Here is a 22,488-nt window from a genome sequence, read left to right as displayed (position 1 = left end):
AGGTTACGTAAATCATCCTGTGGGTGTCATAGAGAAATCATCGATTTCTGCAATGTATTATTATATTTATAAATGAGTTGAACGTCTCTCGAGTTTCTTTCAAGAACTACACATCAGCATTTATTTCTATTTATTTCTATTCAATAAAAAATTACGATTGAGTGTTTTTAGAAGTTGTCGTTTAACTTGGAATATATATAACTTATAAGCTGTTTGTATCTTAAAGATTATTTCTCCATTATAAAATATGAATCTTGTAGATTATTTTTCCATTAAAATACAAAAAGAGAAAATAAATTGTAGAAAAATCAGAAACATGATACTTTCGCCATTTCGATTATTTATCTCGTTTTGAAATCGAATGAGCAATTATTAGCAGCGCGTATTGTGAATATATTGTTCACGTAGATTTGCCCCAGCAATCGCATAGGAGTACAAATCATTCATGGGACATAACGGTACACGTAAAGGTGCAGTTACACTTTGAAGGCGATCGAGGAACCGATTTAATTTTTCGCATGTTACATTGAAAGACCATACAAAAGCGCATTATGTCGCTTATAAATCAGAAGCAATACATCTTGCTTTGCATTGCGCTTTCAAACGTGACTGAAATTATTTGCGAAATTCGTTGCACATAAATTGCTGAATGGACAACATTGCAAGGAAACAATCTTAAGGTATCTTAAGGCTGCAATTATTCCGACAGCACGAGATTGAATCCAGTTTTGTAGATAATTGCGAGGATTTGCGGAAATCTGATCAATGACATGATGATTGAATTTTCATAATAATCGCGAATGATTTTAACGAAGGCCGACGCATTTAATTGTGTACGCATGCGAGTTCATAGAGGGATGCAATTTGCATGAAAGGCTTGCACGCCCGTTGCTCCACATTCCTGAGCACACTCGTAACAGGCGTGCAAGGTCCTTCTTTTTATTTTATCAAGGATGAAAAATCCATCGTTGATCCTTGTATACTTAATTAATAATGAAGGTGATTGCCCCACTATTAATCAAAGTCTTATTGAGTGAACATTAATTATAGGATATTACAAAGTGTCTATAAACTTTGATAAGTTTATATTGCAAGTTCTACACATTCTCATCTATTAAAATGAGATAAGATAATAAGTATTATCATAAAGAAAGATGTATAATAATTTCTACAAAAAATATATATATTTTTTTCGTATATATATTAATTAATTATATGAATAATATCATGGGTAATATGTAGGATAATAGCGATTTGAAATCGTACAAATCTTGCGCACAAATTACAATATGTATATCCAATGCCGAAATAACATGTAAATAATTCTTATGTAAGAGATAAGATGGAATCGCCTTTCAAGGAATCATGTGAATCCTTTCTGAGGTAACACCTACGCTATTTGCGAATTTACGAAGCATAGCAACAATTCTCTACCGCGTTCTAATAAAGCATCGACTAGCCCTTACATAATTGGAAAGCGCTCGTGATATTTTCGCGCTATCATATTAAATTAATACAGGTAATTAAAACGTTAATGCCTACTGAGCAAGCTAAATGTTTGCAGATTAGCGCAACAATCAAAACTTTTTGTCTCACTTTTCTTCATAATGACTAATCATCAAGGCAATTGATGGATAGAAATACTGGAAAACATTAAAAAGGTTGTTTTTTCATCTCTTTCTGATTTTCTTCTATCTTTATATATTCCAAGAATAATAAATCATTTATTATGCAATACTTCAAAATATTTTCACTTGAATATTTTATAATAATATGAGAAAACAGAGCGAAAAAAAGTGAAACTTGTGGCATTATTTTTAAAATATATCGCGTAAGAAGAATTTAAGATAACCTTTTCTAAGAATGCAGGATAAAGCTCTGAGAAATCTTTTGTATTGATAAAGGGGATCCTGCATTATCTTTTAAAGTTCAACAAAAGTGACCTTAACTTATCCGCCTGTCTTGTCATTACGTTTTACCGCCGTCTTACTCAATTACTGGCAGAAAGCCGACGTGATCATTTCCTCGGTAATCGTTTTTCGCAAAATGCTTGGATATATTTACGGTTTTCGGCGAGCGATTACGCAGCTTTGGCGCAAGGGGCTCCTTTCTACTTCTACTACCCGTCCCACGGTATCCGCCAGGCGTGCACGTGACTAAGGAGCACGCGAGGCACGTGCACGCATGCCAGACTTACTGAATAACTATCAATAAGCCTAGCCACGACCGAAGGCGAGGAAAAGTGGAAAAAAAGATAGAAAAACCGGCCGGACCGTATATTTTATCAACCATATCGTGAAATACCATATACAACCTTGTAAAGTACGTCAGCAAAACCGAAGAGATTACGCTGATATTTAAAAGCGATGGAAATTATGTTGAAACTGATCTCTCCTTCGTTTTTTTAAAAGTACCGTATACAATCTTATAAAGTACGTCAGTAAAAGCGAAGAGATTACGTTGATATTTAAAAACAGTGGAAATTATGAAACTGATCTCTTTTTTTTGAAACGGGGGAAAATCTTGCATAACGATGACAAAAATTCAAAAAGATATACACACACGTAAAGAATATACATACACAGAATTCCGCAATTTATTTTATTGAATAATCATGTGTTAAATCATAAAAAGAAATTCTTATTTATTCTTAATTCATTCTTACGTGTATAAATTATTTTGGATTAAATTGTAATATAATAAGTTATAATAATAAGTTATAATAATAATAAGTAAATAATAAGAGATATTTACAATTATGAGATAATTGTAAATATACAAAATTGATTTTTCGTTCTGCTGAATGAATAAATTTTTAAGTTTTTTTTGTCAATTACGTAATTTCTATGCATCTGCGTAGCAATTATTTTTACTAGAAATATAATGTTCTTTTTTTGTTGTGTTATAGAAAACTTGGCGCCATCCGAATTGAAGAAGCTAAGAAACAAACAGAGAAAACAACGCAGAAAGGCAGAATTGGAACGACAACAAGCCGCTCAAGCTCAGGAAAAAAGAGAGCAGCACAACAAATCTCGACAACAAAATGATCCTGATCTCGAACAACCCACACTAGACGAATTAATTCCGGAAAAGCTGGAAAGGGTTAATATCTTATAAGTGATATATACAATAAGTATCATTTCTTTTAATCTAACAGGTGTCAAATCGACGTTATTATTTAAGCGTCGATGATACTATTTAAACGTTGACGATTTTTATGGTAATTTATAAGTAATAAAAATGGAAAATCTATTCAAAAAAGAAATGAATCAGTGAAATTGACTTCGTTATGCATAATTTACTAAACATGCATAACTTAAATTTATTTTTATATATATTTTTCAGGTCGAAGATCCTCTGGAACAAGCAATAAAGTTCCTGCAGCCGTTGCAAGAACTGGCGTCGAATCGAATAGAAACACATCTTATGGCTTTCGAAATATATATTCGCAAAGGTACTTTAGGAATATGTTCAATAGTGCATGCACAAGTCGAATCAATCATTGACGAAAATAATTTTACAGAATTGATTCTTGTTTGGCGCGCAAGATAGTAAATGTCTATTTCTTTTACAGGTCGTACTCTTCTCATGCTACGCTCCATAAAACGCGCTCATAGACTGGATGCGAACAATCCAGATTTGCATACGTGTTTGGTGCGTTTTCTATTGCATACCAGCAAGGTGCCGTTGGAAGGAGCAGTAGGTGAAGTAGTAAAACGTCAGACTGTCGGAATCTTCTCCAGTACAAAGCCGGCTCAATTAAACTCCGAATACTTGAAGAAGAATAGGAATTCGCTGGCGCATCTGTTGCAAGCCGCGAGGATGTTATATGTCCTGGACCCGTCCGCACAGGCAAGAGCGCTATCCCTTGTGACAAACATCGAGAATCTGGAAGGTGTGACGTTGCAGAACTGCACAAAGGTGCTCGAGGCATTGCGTAACGGCGACTTTGGACACTGCGACGATACGATAGCCGATTACATGGCGAAATGTCACGTGCGGTTCCCATTCGCTACCGCGTTTCGGCCGCCTGAGCCGAAAACCAACAATCATCAAGAAAAAGAGAACTCGATTAAAAACTGATCCAGGCACGCGCTATTGCAGCGTCACTGAATCGCTATCGTAGTTAGCGAGTCAATGAAGCAGGTGTGCGAAGCGTCCTAATCTGCGTTAGAGAACTTAAAATCATATTTTAGGTGTCGTGACAAAAAGAAATGAAGCGAAATTGGCGAAATAACCAATCGAGTAAAACATGTGTTATACAAGAACTGGTTCCTCGAGAGTATTTCGCACGTAGTGCGAACAGTGCTAGAACAATGCTGGATAAACAATCTTAATAAATTACAATACGACGCGGACCCATTTATGATTTTTAATGTGGTCCGAAATGTTATGAGGATAAAAAAGGGAAAAGAGGTGACGACTTAGCTAAATATTAGTTAACAATCGAGATCAACTATTAATTTGATTCACGTTCTACTTATTGTGGGTGGCAACGCTAAACGCGAAGAGAGGAATGGAGATCAAAGCGGGAGGGATGTAGTCAACGAAAGTGCATTGTTTTGTGTACGAGACGTGCAGTGTGTAAAATAACGCGTGCGAGACTAACACATTGGTACAAAAAGACAAGACTTGTATACATACATACGCGCGTTCTATGCGAATATTTCTACTCGAGGTTAAGGTGTACAATTTCCAGCGATGCCTACATAATACTCTACTATGTAGAGGCAAAATGATCATCGAGCATCGAGTACTGTACCGTGCATGTCCGTCGCCGCATTTGGATGGACTCTATTCCCACATCGTGTACTAACTTCTGGTTCGCCTCACCCATAAACTTTTGATTTGAATGAACAAAATGACCTAACGCTTTTCCTCCTAGATACAGATATTTTATTCTTGCGTTTTTGCTCAGGGTAATAATCTACGTTTGGATTGGAGCCCTGATATTCCATCGAGAAGTCAATAAATAAGTAGTGTCCGTTTGCGAAAGTCTCCGTGAAAGTTATTATAGAAACGATAAACTGCGTATTGTATACGCCAACTACCAAAGTATATCTTAAATCGAAAAGTCGTTAGTGTGTTGATAACGATTATCATCATACATGTATACATCGACGGATTGCGGAAATTTTAATGAACATTAAAGGTTTAAAGCCTATTGGTACAAGTCAAGGGATATTATAATTACCTCATTTAATTTTCGGAAATAATGTGCTATTTATAAGTTTTCAGTTTTTTTCGTAAAAACATTTTCGATACGAAATGACCATAGGTACTACCGAGCTATTAATAATGTTTGTACATATTTCAAATACTATAAGTGTATATGTCTTACGACTTTCTTTCAATGAGCGACGAATGAATTTGCCGCTGATGAATATTATCTGAATGTTAATCACCTACTCAAACACGTCATAACAATAATCATAAACATATAATAGGTATCTATATTTTATTGTATTAGTTATATTTACCTTCTTATTTACCCGCAAAGTATATCATGCCGGTTATTATCGTAAAACCAGAAGTCGAAAATTGATGGAATAGTTTCATTGAAATAAGATTATATTGGCAATTTATTTTTAAAATATGATGCAAATTATATATATCCACAAAAATTTCGTTAAAAAACGCAATTAGACATCATGACCATATGTGTATCTGTATCGAAAATTTTAATCTTTTTAAATTTGTTTTATTTAGACTTTTTTTTCTACAATGAAGAGTATTGAACTCTGATTCCAAGTGTTCTTGAAATAGCTTACATATTAGTTGCTCCAATCTTTACCGGAGGTTGTTACCTCGATATAAAAACTTTGATCACGTGCATAGACACAAACATCAAAACATAGAAAATAAATAGTACTAATTACGAATTATATTCGAATTTGTCAAGAGCTGAATCTAGATTTGTCTTTTAATCCCCAAACATAATATTGTACTAGCTTGGGTTATTCTCTAGACAATATCTTCTCTCTTTCACTCTCACTCTCTCTCTCTTTCATCTCTAAGAATACAATTGGATTCATCACACAGAATTTTTTAATTATTAATAATCTTTATTAAATATATGACTCGTGCACTTTTTGCGCGCATACATATTTGATTTCATTATTACAATGAATAATTGAACATAAAATTTGTCATGTTATTCTATTTTTCGATATCACAAAAGTCTACATATATATATCTTTAGAATTTATTCAAATATTTTGTTTCATTAAACAAAAAGTGATTGAAAAAAAGTCACATAATAGCATTCATATATATTGTTCACGATATAATGATTGATATTATATAATGTTAAATATATGTCAAAAGTGCAAAAGTACTGATATAAAACATAATATCGACATTTTAATGACATAATAAATAACATTTTAAATATTCATTGATTTGACGATTCACGATGTATTATATGCTGATATGTAATTTTGATATGTAATTTCAATTTTCTGTAATACGAAAAACATTTCTATGTGATGAATTCTCAGATTCCGTAATATAATCATGCTCATGTCTCTAACTTTCCTCACATTATATTCACTGAGGAATAAGTGGAATAGCATTTTAATTGAACGAATTCGAATGTATAGTATGTACATAAAATACATATTAACATACATATATATATATATATATATATATATATATATATATATATATATCAAGTATCCTTATGTTTAACCGTTTCTTTTTATTATATTACATCACCATAATATTATATCATGTAAAACTAATCTATCATACTCCGCTTAATTCAAAGAGAAAATAAACATTGTTACATATTTCTTATTTCATATTTCATTACATATTTCTTATTTCATATTTCATTATGCCATAAGAAAATTATCACTAATTACATTTGTACAGCAGGTAAAATGCATAAAGAGAGAGTTGTGTCATATACTTAATTCTATTTTACAAGGGAAAGCTCAGAACTCAACTTTATCAATTTTGAAGCTTATGACTATAAAAATGAGTTTTACCTGAGTCTAACAATATTTTTATTCACTTTATAATCCTGTCAAGTTTCTTCAAAATCGATGGGGTTTAATTCTGTGCTTTTTCTTGTTAATCTCACTGCAATTGTTTCACTCTTTCTGTATATTATTTTATTTATTTTCTGCATGATCATCTTGTTAAGGCTACAAAAACGAGACTTACCAAATCTGTAAAGTTTGAAAAAAAAGAGCAGGTTTGCTTTGCCTGCATTTGTACCTACTCTTAATTAACTTTTATATGTAAATATTAATGTTTGATCTTTCAGAAAAATCAATATCCAATAAATACAATCACAAGTTGTACTTTTACGTGCTATCTGGTGATTAACATTACTTGGAAAGATTCAACTTATGAAATGTCAAATGAAAAAATAAATAAATGAATAGAAACATGAATAGAAAGAAAATTTGTTTATTGTACATGCAACCATTATGCGTTCTAATAGAAGAAACCTAATTTTTATTGTGTTATTCACAATTCTAAGAGGACTAGTATATTTTTATGTTTTGTACATATAATAAATTTGTTTAGGTAAAATATATTCTATAAAGAAATATATAAAACATATAAAAATAAGATATAATTTCTGTTATTAATGTTATTCTCACTCTTTCTCTTTCATGTATGATACAATTGATGTTTTTGTAATTTTCTTTTTTAATCTTCTTGTTTTGTTGGAGTTTGTGGTAATTGACTCATCTGATTCCAATTAATATCACTAAAGTTAATTTCTATTTTTTGATTTTTTGGAATATATTGCCTAAAAAAAAATTAAAAAATTTTTGCTGTAAAAGAAGATCTTACAATTGTAGTAGTAAATTAATGACAGCCATTCCAATTAACAATACCTATACTTTATACCAGCAGCGTCAAACATTTTCTTTGCAGCTATTGTCTCGACTTTATGAGCATTTTTATCGGACATGTATACTATTGTTTTTATGCCAGATTGTATTATTACTTTTGCGCATTCGTTGCATGGAAACAAACCAACATATATTGTACAATCCTTAACGTCACTTGAATTCTTGTTTAAAACTGCGTTAATTTCTGCGTGACATACTACAATCCAATGCCGTAATGAATAGTTAAATAATATTTATTTTATTATTTAGCTTATTAATATTAATATAAATATTATTAATATTTTAGTTTATTATATATATATATATATATATATATATATATTTGTATAAAAAATATTTATCATATATTGTACCATAAAGATATTTTGTATCTAAATCTCTGTTACGAGAGCCCTTTCCCCATGGAAATTTATCATCATCACATCCCATGGGCATTCCATTATATCCAATGCCAACAATTCGTTTATCATTATTAACAATACAAGCACCGACCTGGGTACAGGGATCTTTGCTGCGTTTTGCGGAAAGGAATGCTATAGCCATAAAATATTCATCCCAATCAATGTACGATGTTCTCTTAGAATTAAAATCTCTATATATAAATAAATAAAATAAGGTATTATAAATGATCGAATATGCTCTATTAATAAAAATTGAGCGTTTCTGTATTATAAATATATGCAACAAAAATTTTTGATACCGTTTGGACGATATTTCCGTCATTGCCAACTAAATCTTTACTAGCTTCACCGAAACACAGAGATTAGAGAATGTTATCAATTATTTAAATAACTTTATGCGTTTAAATATTACTAAATTTAAATATTACGTGAATAATAAAAGTCAAAGCAAAATAAACTTAAAAAACAATCACACCGGTGTCTGTCTAACCTTTAAACTTTAAACCCATACCAGAGAGAAGACTGAGAGATGTCATGGTCTGTTTTTAGATGACCCCTGAAAGCGATACTCCCTCTATGGACATTGAAAACGTGGACATGAACTACAAAGCCAATGTCTATGAATGTTCTCAAAGGGTAATATATAATGTGCACAATTTCTGGTTTTGTTCCGTGCTATGTGCACGAAATGCCAGTAGCACCAGAATATAACAATCATTATTTTGAAAATAATATATAAATATGATAAATAATAATTTTTATAAAAATAATTTTTATAAATTACTTACCTATATGTGTATGTATGTGTACCCATACGTTGTCCAAATGATTTTAAATATAAGAATAGACTATATGAATATCGGCATATGTTACCGCCGGCATAGCTCTCAGGTTCATGAGAGTACTGAAATCTCCTCACCTGGCAAATGCCTTCGTTAAGGCGGAGATACAGGGGAGGAAAAATTGAGGAGGAAAAACTTTTTTATTTATTTTTATTTTTTTAATAGAGTTTTTAAACAGAGAATATAATACATATAAAAAATATATATTACATAATTATAATATATACAACGTAAATTATAATTAATTTGCAATTACATAAAAAACACATTACAAAATATTAAATTATGTAATATAAAAATAATTACATTACAAATATATATATTACAAAATTTAATGCAGAATATATAAAATACAATGCATTAGAAATATGTATTACAAAATATAATACAAATTTAATATAAACTATAATTTTAAACTTAATACAAAATAAAATTTATTACACGAAAGTGTCCAAAGTATACGTATAATATAAAATTTACTAAAAATTTTTACATAGACCAGACAAGACTGATTAGTGATGATTAATTACGCGATATTTATTATTAATAATCGACATAGAATAATAGAATTTAATTAGTTTTATATAAATAACGTATAAACGTAAATAATCATGATCAAAAGAGTCATTAATAAAATTATTGATCATTTCTTCCATTGTAGAACAAAGTATTTGCATTATTGACGCATTTCGTGCAGACCATGAAAAGAAATATTTAAAACGTGTAAAGATAGAACAAGCTTTGATGTAAATCAAAGATTAAAATACAAAATAAATTGCGATTTAAAATTCGCGAGAAAACGCGACGAATAAATAAATCGACAATAATCGAATATTCAATTGCGAGATACGCATAATTTTTATAATATAATAATCGAATCAATAGACACGCATGAGATATAATTATTATCACACAAATGTTGATAGACGAAGATATTTTAGCAAACATTTGTGATCCGTATTGTTTATGAACATAAAATTCACTGTCCGATTTATTTGCGATTAATATATACGCGACTTTATACGAATTTCACGATTGAGAATAAAACACATATCCTATTTCGCGCATGATTAGCTGAATAAGAAGAAATGAGCTCTATAAGCTTTAAAATATAATTAAAAATCGCGTTGTGACCACGTTTAATAGAAAATAACGGAACGAATGATTTTCATTAATATAGTTATCGATCGTCTTTTAAATTATAGAAGAAAATATTTGCACTACCAGCATTTTGCACGAACTATTAAAAACAATATTCAAAGACGTGGAAAGATAAACAAAGCTTCAATGTATAAGTCAACGATTAAATTATAAGATAAATCGCGATTTAAAATTCACGAGAAAACGCGACGAATAAATAAATCGATAATATGCGGAACATTTGATCGCGATACGTATAATTTTTATAATATAATAATCGAAGCTCTCAATAGATACGTGCGCGATATAATTATTATCACATAAATATAGAAAATCAAAAATATTTCAACAAACATTTGAGGTCTGTAATGTTTGCGAATATACAATTCACCGACCGATTTACTTGCGAATTTTTATAAAATAAATCGCGATTTAAAATTCGAGATAAAACGCGACGAATAAATAAATCGATAATATTCAATTGCAGATACGCGAGTGACATACCAGTATTATCCGATAAAAAGAGGAGTGATCTTAAAAATGGAGAACATCTTGTTTCTACATCAGATTTCACAAAATCAATCTGCGAAGAAAAGTTAAGTGATCCATTGAAAGTCGGGAACTTCACTGTAGGAGGGAACGAATCTCGGATCTTCCGGACTATTCCCAATAGCAATGATTTCAGTAATAAATCAACGACAATTCCCTCGTCATTATCTTCAATTCACGAAATTGATATGCACGTCAGAAAACATGTTCTTTCATTACTAAGAAATATATTTTTTTATTGAAAATTAAATGGATATAACGATCTTTTTTATTGAAATGTGATTACGAACGATTATATTTATAAATAATAAAATACATGCATCACTGGAGTTTGTGTTAAATGTGCGAATACATATAATTTGGGGTACCGTTTGCGCGCGCGAGACGAATCGAACCCGATAACAGCAAGATTTAAAAAATTTCAATTCGATTAGTGTGCAAAATAAAATAAATAAAATAATTTTAAATATATAATTAATTCTAGATTAATTCTTTAGATTCTTATTCTTATAATGTTTAAATTAATAATTTTTTTCTTTTAATCAATATCTTGCTGATATAGGGGTACCCATTCGATTCGTCTCTAAATTTTTAAGTATTCGCACATATTATGTAACATTCATGTATAATTTCGCGTATATATAATATATCGTATTAATAAAAATTATAAAAATATTTTGGATACGTTAATTTGTGCATGTATTTTATTATACATATATATAAAATGGTATATATCTAAAAATTCAAACTAATATTCTAAAATGGCGATGGATGTCCAATACCTACAAATAGTTTCTTAAAAGAAACTAAAAACTAATATTAATATCCCCAGTACCTAGAAATAATTAATAATTAATAATAAAATATATTCGTTCGTAATCATTTTTATCAAACAGTTAATAAAAACTATTACAATATGAAATTACTTGAAAAATAAAAATTTATACACAACGCTATATCCATATTTAATCTACTATTAAACCTTTCTGGCATTAGACAATAATAATTCCAATCTTAATAATGACAGAACATATTTAACGAAGAAAAGAATAGATGCATTTCTCTCACATCTAAATATATATTACTTAAATTAATTCGACTTTAAAGAAGCGCATGGCGTTCGTCGTTGAATGACTACCGAAATCATTGCTGTCGGAAATTGCCAGGAAAACCTGGGATTAATTCCATTCTTACAATAAAAATTCCCAATTTTTAACAGGGCACCGAACTAGACGTCGCGAATGGATCTTACAAGAACCGATGAGAAATAATTCTCCATGATGAAAATCGTTTCGACTCCTCGGCGGTATGAGCCACGCAACTTTCATTAACGTTTATCTAACGAAAGGAACAACGATAACTCTTTTATTAAAATGATAATCTCGTCTAAGAACGTGAAAAGAACGCGGGAAAAACACGGTGTTTTCGCAACTGTAATTTATAATTTATTTATGAATATTTTTCGATACGAAATTCGTAAATACACAAATATAACTGTTACGTCCAGACCCTTAAAAGGTCGGGCCGTCTGGAAAGACGCAACCTACTTACCCGGTGACACACTTTTCGGGCGTGTGTATAGATCGGGTCGAGCGCACTGTCAGGGGCCTGGCACAGGTCAGTGACCAGAATGGTCCCTTTAACTCTGTGAGTGTCCCAGGCCGTTACGCTCGTCGGTCCCTTTTCGGTAAGAGAATCGAATCTCTTTTACTCGGGACAGGACCCTGTGCGATTTCGGACTTCAAGGAATGAGAACGGGTAGCAAAATTAAATGAAGATTTTATTATAAATTATCATTTATTCAATAATTAGTCGTTTGAGCGATATGAAATGTTTACATAAAGATCTTTTCTAAAAATACAAAATATAGTTGAAAATTTTATATGTGTGTTGTTTGTATGTGTGAGGGAATTTCCGCGGGTGTTACATTGGTTCGGAGGACGTCAGCCAGGAATAAAAGTGGTAAATCTAATCTTAAGTATTAACCCTGGCTGGAGATTATTACAATTTTGTTACTTTTAATTTAAAATTTGCTATCTAAACAGGTATCGAGTTTATTACTGTCTATACTAGTGGTCGAACGATTTACTGGACCGCCGATAGCCTGAGCCAGCCCTTCTCTTAACCGTTTGTTCCGGCGATTCCGCCAACGCCTATTGTTTGACCGCGAATTATGAGGCGACACTAGTAAAATTTAAGATACGCGATTTAAATACGGTAATTATTGATGAAGATAGATGATCGATCAGGTATATTAGGTCTCTATCAAGAAACGATCTTCAAGGTTTATTTATCGTTCAATCCTTTCATTTGAAATATATCCGATCACAATTTGAAGAAGTAATTATATATATATATATATATATATATATATATATATATATATATATATTTATATCGAGAAGAAAATTAAAGGGAACTAATGGGATAGATTGCTGTAAAGAATCTTTGGAGAGAGTGGGGAAGTATTCGTGAATTCCAATTCTGAAATCTGCAACGAATAGATAGGAGGAATATTCGTGAATTCCAATTCTGAAATCCGCAACGAATAGATAGGAGGAGTATTCGTGAATTCCAATTCTGAAATCCGCAACGAATAGATAGGAGGAATATTCGTGAATTCCAATTCTGAAATCCGCAACGAATAGATAGGAAGAATATTCGTGAATTCCAATTCTGAAATCCGCAACGAATAGATAGGAGGAGTATTCGTGAATTCCAATTCTGAAATCCGCAACGAATAGATAGGAGGAATATTCGTGAATTCCAATTCTGAAATCCGCAACGAATAGATAGGAAGAATATTCGTGAATTCCAATTCTGAAATCCGCAACGAATAGATAGGAGGAATATTCGTGAATTCCAATTCTGAAATCCGCAACGAATAGATAGGAGGAATATTCGTGAATTCCAATTCTGAAATCCGCAACGAATAGATAGGAGGAATATTCGTGAATTCCAATTCTGAAATCCGCAACGAATAGATAAGAGTTATATGGAAAGGGAATTGAATTGTTAAGGATAAATTACTATTGATGGTTATTATGAAATTCTAACTGATCGAGAGTATTATTGATTAAATTTTTATTATTTTAAGGATCTATAGTTCAAACTCTTTAATTACTTAAAGATCGTTTTTGATATCGCCAGTCGAATGGGAAAGAGAAATAGGAACTGAGAGAGAGAAATTTAAACTTACTACTTATTGTGAACGTTGCAAGGTGTTGAAAAAGAAATTTAATCCGACCGGAGCTGAAAGCGCAGGTGGGTGGCTGTTGGTTGAAGATGAGTAGAATCCTCAGTTGATCCAAAGTTCACCTCACTCACTTCACTTACTTATTGACAATGATTGAATTTAAACAGATACTCTGTGCTGCACGAAAGAGGTGTCGTAATTTCTTTAAAATGAACTGTGTTCTATGAACTGTGAACTGAAGTGTGTCCGCGTCTTCGGCTCGCAAGTTTTAAGGATTTTACTCCTCCTCCCTTCTGGATGGTGGGGAATCTTTTTAGGCGAATCAAATGATTTCTATTACTCCCTTCCTAAGGTCAAGGAGCTTGATTTTTTAAAAGGAGAGGGGTCTCTTGAGATTTTAATTGGTTAAGCCCTTTGGCTCGAGACTTAGCTCCATCCAGTAGAGAGTGGGAGTGAGCTGATTATCTTATCGCTTGATGATTTGGCGATTCGGAGAACGCTTGAGGGTGGCCTGTCGAACGAGCGCACGTGCACTATCAATTTCGAAAGGTTTTGTCTTACGTTTATTATTTGTCACTCTTCCGAGGACCAGATCTTTATTTTGAAAATTCTTTGGATAGAGAGGCTTGGAACATAAAGCCGTACCCATAGATACGGGACAGTTAGAATTTCTCATAACAACTTTTCATCATATAACTCGTAAATTTATTTAGAGTTTCGTTGACGCTATCTCGACTGGCCATTCTCAGTATTAGATTTGTTAAAGTTTAATGACGATACCCGCGGGTGAGGTTGCGTTCTTCTAAGTGCTATCTTTATTTCTAAGAAGAATCGCTTTGCATTCCGAATGCAAGTCGATCCTTGATTTCCTTCTTCCACGAAATCGTTTCGAGGAAAGAAAAGAATCGTGGAGTCCACTGGACGTAACATAACTAAAGAAACAAATTATTAAATTCATAATAATTAACTCGCGATTCTATAATATCGAAGGTGATCGTTAAATTTTGTGAAGCTAATATTTCGTAATAATCGTTGACTTATCACATCGAATCTTCACATTCTTATTCCATATTTCTTTATATTTAATTAACAATATTTAGCAATATTATCTGACGAAAGAGATAGCGATAAGATCCTTTATTAATTCAATCTCGTTTGAAAACGCAAAAAGAACGCGGAAAAAGCACGATATTTTCACAATCATAATTTATTAATTTATTTTAGAATTATTTAGTTACGCGCGATATGGAATTTATAAATAGATAAATCTAACGGAAAGCATATCATTAAATTTATAATAATTTGACTCGCGATTCTATAACGAAGGCGTTCGTCAAATTTTGTAAAGCTTATATCTCTTCATTAATTTAGCACCGAATTTTTACATTTTATATAAAAATTTTCCGAATTTATTAATGACTCTTTGATATGAAAATATAAACAGTTACTCTTTTATGAATATTTCAAAAATATATACTATAGAATCAAATATGTTAATTTAATGAAATTACTATTATATCATCATTATACGTATACTTTCGATAATTTTCGTGTAATTTACATAAGAATGTATTTACGTAATTTACAATCGTAAATACTATTTCATATAATATAATTATAGTTATAATTGTATTTTATACGCATTTATGTCAATAATTAAAATATCAATATTAGATTATAATTAATATACAATTATAACTATTTATAATTTACAAAATACAATTTACTAATTACAAATTATAATTTACAAAATACAATTTATGTTATCAATATCAAATAAATGTACTTGATTTATTTAAATGTTTAACATAAATAATTTGACATTGACAGCATTAACATTTGGACTTAATATTATAGCTATATATTAATTTACACATATATACGATATATTTTTAATTTTTAAAATAAAATATAACATGTTAAAATATATCTTGAACATTTATAATTATGCAATTTGTTTAATATTCTTGAAAATAATTTTGATAATTTAAATTTCATTTTTAAAACATTTTTAAAGTAAAAGTAAATTCAATTCGCGCATGATTAGTTAAATGAAATAAAATGAATCTTAAGACTTTACAATTTTAAATATAATTAAAAAATCACGTTGTTCGCCACGGTTTAATAAAGAATAACGAAATGAATGATTTTATCAAAGTCCCTCTCTAATAATTTAACTATCTAACTATATCTCTAACTATCGATGTATTAGTAGAGTTTAATAAGATTTAAATAATGATTTAAACAATCGCGATTAATCATTAACAAAATTATCGTCTTTTTAAATAGTAAAGAAAAATATTTGCACTACTAGCGCAGACTATAAAAGATAATATTCAAAGACGTGAAAAGACAGACAAAGTTTCGACGTATAAATCAACGATTAAATTATAAGATAATATTAAGATAAATCGCGATTTAAAATTCCCGAGAAAACGCGACGACTAAATAAATCGATAATATTCGGAATATCTGATTGAGATATGTATATCTTTTATAACATAATAATCGAAGCTCTCAACAGACACGAGCGCGATATAATTATTATCACGTAAATATAGAAAATCGAAAATATCTCGACAATCATTTGAGGTCTGTAATGTTTGCGAATATACAATTTACCGACCGAATTACTTCCGAATTTTTATAAGATAAATCGCGCTTTTAAATTCGTGATAAAACGCGACGAATAAATAAATCCATAATATTCAAAATATTCAATTGCAGAGGGACAGCGATAAAATTCTTTTGTTAAAACGGAAATCTTGTATAAGAGCGATTAAAAATTTTATATTTGATCACGCGATGTGTATATACTTAATATGTACATACTTTAGACGGCACTCCCGGTTTCGGTACGAGCGAAAATCCCATTTCACTTACGAGAATCAGCTTCGAGTCAATAGGTCGGGAACGCAACGATACAACGAGCAAGGATTAAGTCCAAACCGGAAAGAAGACGAAACGATTGACGGAAATAGAGGAAAATGAAGTTCACCAGCTCTTTTTCGCGCATAATTATCCTATCTCGTATCGAACCTGGACCCGCTAAGCACGATTTCAGGTGCTCCGCCCGGACATATTATGCCTCTCGCGGTTGCTATATGCTACACCAGGCTAGTAGACGGCAAAAGAAGAGGATACCCACATTTTTTAAATGCTAACATTCAGCAATTTAGAAAATGGGGAGGCAACCCCTTTTACCGAGCGAAAATCGTGCCTAGGGGAATCCACTCGACTCCTCGACAGGGTTAACACAGTGCGTGTGGCTGTAGACGAGCAAAGAGAAGGGACCCATTGACGACCATTCCGAGCAATCGATCGAGTTCTAATCAATTCGGGTCGAATCACTTGACGAAGCACGAAGTGCGAGTGTACGTTGCAGAACAACGTGTGCAAACTCGAACATCCCAGTTAATTGGCATCGGAAGTAGAGACTCGTGACAATAAATGAAATTGGGATTTTATATGAAAAGTCCAAAAGTTCCGCGAAAACACGACGACGCGAGAATACTACAACGCGAAAACGCGGTAACGAAGCGCTTGCCGTCCGCGGCACGTTGACGGCATCGACGACGCGAAAGGGTACTTAGCTTCCCATTCAGGCACCTTAAGATTTATCATAAATAGAAAAATTTAAGATAAACCTCAAGGCACCATCCAAGTACTAAGCCCTCCCACCGCGACAAGGTGTACCCCATGGGAGGGTTATATTATACATATATAATTTTATATATAATATAATATATAATTTGAAATTTATTTTGTAATATAGTACATAAATTTAAATTCGCAAATATAAACGATAAATAAAAATATAAAGGATAAGAGAACATCTATTATACAAAGCAATGTTCAAAATAATTGATTTTAAACCTAATTATTGCGCGCAATTAATTTTTACATTTTTACTTTTAAATAGATATATTTTAATATTATAAACTGCGTAATTACAAAATAATTTATATTTCTTAGATATAAACTTTTAAAAATATGATAAATAAAAAATTTCTATTTTTTAATATATGAAGTATTTAAATAAATATATTAATATGAAATATTTTGCAAAATATAAGAAGTATGTGAAAATATTAATTAATAAACATTTTATAAATGTTTTAATTATTTTAAAATAAAATGGAATATTTTTTATAAGTATATGTATTATATAAGTTACACAATTTAAAATCACTATTGAATCACAATCAAAGAAATAAAACGAAACGAGAAATATGTATATTTTGAATATATATATTATTGATAAATAATTTATATATTGTTGCGTCTGCGGAACGCGGTATATATCGAACGCGATATATATCGAATGCGCGCGACACATTCGGCAAAATACATAACATACGCTGACGCTCGTGCACTCGTAAATAATAACGCGATTTAAGGTGCACAAGAATTTTAATAAATCTCGAGTAATATACAAGAATTCAGAATAATCGTAAAACGGATCACAAATAGACGCGCGTCCGCACAACTTGACAGCTGGGCTTAGACTCTCTGACAGTCGTTGTTTATAACAATGAGCCTGTTCTTTTTAGCTACACTGTTGCGCTAGTGTAATTAGTTAGAGTGAAAGAAAGTATGTTTGTCTCTTTCTAACTTATTGCACTAGTGTAGCAGTGCAGCTAAAAAGAACAGACCAAATATCTTGACAACGCGCGCGAAAACAATCTTCTTCGAAAGAATTCAACGGGTGACGAATACATTCAGCGGGACGGGACGCGGGGACGCAACAATATAATAAATAATGAATGTGATAAATAATTTATATTAATGACTTACATCATATCTTATTGATCCATCCACTTCCAAAACCTCCTTTTTTCTTTTGCTTCCTTCGCTCTTTTCTCGTGGCACTTTAATCCTCGTTGCACTTACACTTATTCACGAAAAGTTCCTCGTTGCACTTGCAATTGTGTTTAGAGAAAGAATTTGATAATATATGAAACGTCTCATATCACTACTTCACTGCTCAAGAGCCACTGAGCGAATGATCGTAAGTCAAGAACATTACCGCGGTACTGTTTATATCGCCAGGGTCGACTATGGAAAGAAAGAATTTGATAATATATGAAACGTCACTACTTTATTGCTCAAAGTTACTGTGCGAATGATAATAAAGCCGTGTAACGTATTAACAATAGCGCGATACTGTTTATCAAGGTCGAACACGGTGTTATTGATAATTCTCTCGTTGCCGAAATATTTTCTGTAATATAAAATATTCGCGCGCGGAATATTAAATTATAGAAGTATTTTAATTTATTGATTTAAATTGATTATTTTTTAACAATTTATCATGGAGCCTTTCGTTATGCTATTTATTTGCATCTATAATTCGATTGTTTTATATATATATATACTTTGTATTTTCTCATAATCCAAATTATTTTTAGATTTTCAAGTAGAACGATAAAGTAACACGGATTAAGTATATTTGTGACTCTAGGTATTGAAATAATAATTATTGTCCGTAAAGATCGCAACGATCGAAGCAATTATTTAACATTTTGGATTCCTATAATTTAATCGATTCTCGATTAAATTGTACATTGTTTAGTTAACAAGGATTGTTAAAATTTAAAGTATTGGTCGAAATATAATTAATTCTAATATTGTTAATGAAATATAATAAGCATCAATGATCGAAAGTTCATAACATAATTAAGTCTCTTATCCCCTTTTATGTATATTTTGTTTCAATTTTTAATCACGGTAATGAATGATCGCGATTCGATAAAGATTTATAGTTGCGATACAGTTTCATGTCGTGAATTAATTTTTAATTAATTAATTTATATTAATATTTAAAGCAAATTATGTTTCGATACTAATCGTAATCGTGTTTAGTACAAAAATTACAATATACAAAGCGTTTCTCATCACTACTTTATTACTCGAGAGTCACCGTGCGAATGATGACAAAGCCGTAATGTAGCGCGCTACTGTTTATATTTTATATTGCCAAAGTCGAACACCGTGTTATCAATAATTCGTTGCCAAAATATTTTATATATTATAAAATGTACATTAACGCGGAATATTAAATTAATAAAGTATTTTAATTTATTGATTAAAATTGATTATTTATTAAACAATTTATCCTTTCATTATGCTAATTATTTGCATCTATAATTCGATTGATTTACTTCATGTTCTCTCACAATCCAAATTACATTTAGATTGTCAAGTAGAACGATAAAGTAACACGGATGAAATATATTTGTGACTCTAAATATTATAATAATAATTATTGTCCGTAAAAATCGCAACGATCGAAGTAATTATTTAATATTTTGGATTTCTATCATTTAATCGATTTTCGATTAAATTGTATATTGTTTAATAACAAGGATTGAGAAAATTAAAACATTGGTCGAAATATAGTTAATTCTAATATTAAAGCTTTAACATAGCGCGCTACTGTTTATTTTTTGTATTGCCAAAGTCGAACACCGTGTTATCGATAATTCGTTGCCGAAATATTTTATATATTATAAAATATACGCTAACGCGGAATATTAAATTATAGAAGTATTTTCATTAATTAATTAAAATTGATTATTTATTAAATAACTTATCACGGAACCTTTCGTTATGCTAATTATTTGAATTTATTTGATTATTTTATTTTCAAAGTCAAATTCTATAATATTTAGTTTTGCATTTTAGAAGACTGACTTAGAGCTAGCTAAATAAATAAATAAATAAATAAATAAATAATAAATAAATGATGTTGAGAAGAAAAAGAACACACATATATAAATAAATAAATAATAGCGTGGAAAGAGAGAACATACTAATATTTTTATATAATAAATTATTATTAATTATTATTAAATTATTTATATTTATTATTTTTATAAATTATTTTTATTTATATTATTTATATTATCAGAGAGACATATATGTTAAGAGAGAGAACATTCGTGGACATTGGCTTTGTAGTTCATGTTCACGTTTTTATGTCCACAGAGGGAGTATCGCTTCCAGGGATCATCTAAAAGCGGGCCATGACATCTCTCAGTCTTCTCTCTGCCCATACAACGACTTCATCTCATCTACTTTTGAGAGCTGGAATTATTTAGCCAAAGATATTTTGCGGCTGTTGATAAAATCACTATTTGGTGTGTATCCGTGCTAATAGCACAGACCCACGTAGAAAATTATAAACGGCCCAATACTGAGTCAATATCGCTGCCAGTCGTGCCAGTACCGGCTGCCGGTAGTTACCAATATTGGACAATGAAAGTCAAGTACAGGAGTGTAACACTATGCCATGATTTTTTATTATTATTTTTTTTTTATGGGACATTATAAACCCGAGAATTAACCAACAACGGGACAGCATTGTCTGCCAACGCTTGGCTGCCGATATTAAATCAATATTGGGCCTGTTTTTCAGCATCGGCATTTTTCACGTGGGGACATGCACCAAATAGCTTTGTCGGTAGTACCAAATACTGATGAAATCGTCACATAAATGATGCGGAGGTGGATAAACATAAATGAGCTTTATTTGATTGAGAGACATATACTGTATTCACAGTCCTTCCATACATAATTTATAGTCTTCTTTGAGAAAAACTAACAAAGAGATGTCACCGTTGACAGCGGCGCACCACGCTGCCCCTCCCCTCGCCGCGCGCCGACAAAATGCCTGACACCGTGACAAATATTGGACCGTGTAATAGCTCGAACGGCTGAGCGCTTTTCTAATTCGTTCGATTTTAATATTTCATATTTCTATTATAATTGGAAATTGTAAAACGATATGGGACCTTTTTGTTCAATTTACTGTGCTCTACCTCCTTACAAGTGTTTGTACATAGTGCTCTGGGACATCCTGTATAATGCGATGATATAAAATATATAAAATATATCTCTTTATTATTATTCTGGAATATTTATTTACTCACATAAAATATCAGGAAACAATTATTTTGATTTCTATTATCGCAAAAAAATGCGACCAGTACTCCTATTCTGTAACTTTTAACGATAACATCCCGTATTATAACGCGTCCTTGCATTTATTTTCCGATATGTTTTAATTGCACAATGTGTTTGAATAAGTATTAATATATATTTATTCTGGCAAATTATTATTAATATAATATATAATATATATGTAATATATAATAATGCGTGTTGAAATAATTAATTAAATAAATGTAGAGAGAAGGAAATTATTTATTATGATGATTAGTTGTAGATTATTTCGATAAAATAATTTAAATGATCACATTAATTTAATTAATCACATTTGTTGATATTAATAAGAAATAATGTAATATTTTTTAATTGCTTGTAAACAATACTATAAATAATTAATAGTACATTTTTGCATTTTACATTTTGACTAATTCCACTCATGTCAATTTTATTCTAGAAATAAAAAAGCTTGTAGTAACTTATTATGATTAATAAACTTATTATGAGAAATAGAAATAAGATAATGTTTAAAT

The 22,488-nt window shown here is 30.9% G+C and overlaps 2 protein-coding genes across 2 annotated transcripts in view; one reads left to right on the top strand and one right to left on the bottom strand.

Annotated features, from left to right (window-relative positions):
• Naa15-16 (N-alpha-acetyltransferase 15/16) overlaps positions 1 to 7,351 on the top strand; it is a 36,419-nt gene extending 29,068 nt beyond the window's left edge. Inside the window, exons 9-11 of the mRNA XM_083098849.1 lie at positions 2,909 to 3,102; positions 3,346 to 3,454; positions 3,575 to 7,351. Of these exons, the coding sequence (XP_082954975.1) occupies positions 2,909 to 3,102; positions 3,346 to 3,454; positions 3,575 to 4,083 (812 nt within the window). The 3' untranslated portion in view covers positions 4,084 to 7,351. The remainder of the gene's footprint in view (positions 1 to 2,908; positions 3,103 to 3,345; positions 3,455 to 3,574) is intronic.
• A 55-nt stretch (positions 7,352 to 7,406) lies between these two features.
• Positions 7,407 to 8,793, bottom strand: LOC145971308 (deoxycytidylate deaminase). Its single transcript, XM_083098850.1, has 4 exons — positions 8,578 to 8,793; positions 8,231 to 8,469; positions 7,860 to 8,073; positions 7,407 to 7,771 (listed from the first exon to the last, which is right to left on the bottom strand). Exons 1-4 carry the CDS (start codon positions 8,598 to 8,600, stop codon positions 7,669 to 7,671), a joined length of 579 nt encoding a protein of 192 aa, XP_082954976.1. The 5' UTR covers positions 8,601 to 8,793; the 3' UTR covers positions 7,407 to 7,668.
• Positions 8,794 to 22,488: the final 13,695 nt, after the last annotated feature.

This window comes from Camponotus vicinus, unplaced genomic scaffold, assembly GCF_025532165.1.
Source record: "Camponotus vicinus isolate PSW18456_S1 unplaced genomic scaffold, iyCamVici1.0 SCAF_4, whole genome shotgun sequence".
Lineage (NCBI taxonomy): Eukaryota > Metazoa > Arthropoda > Insecta > Hymenoptera > Formicidae > Camponotus > Camponotus vicinus.
The sequence above is the reverse complement of the archived record's forward strand: the minus strand, read 5'-3'. Positions and strand labels throughout refer to the sequence as shown.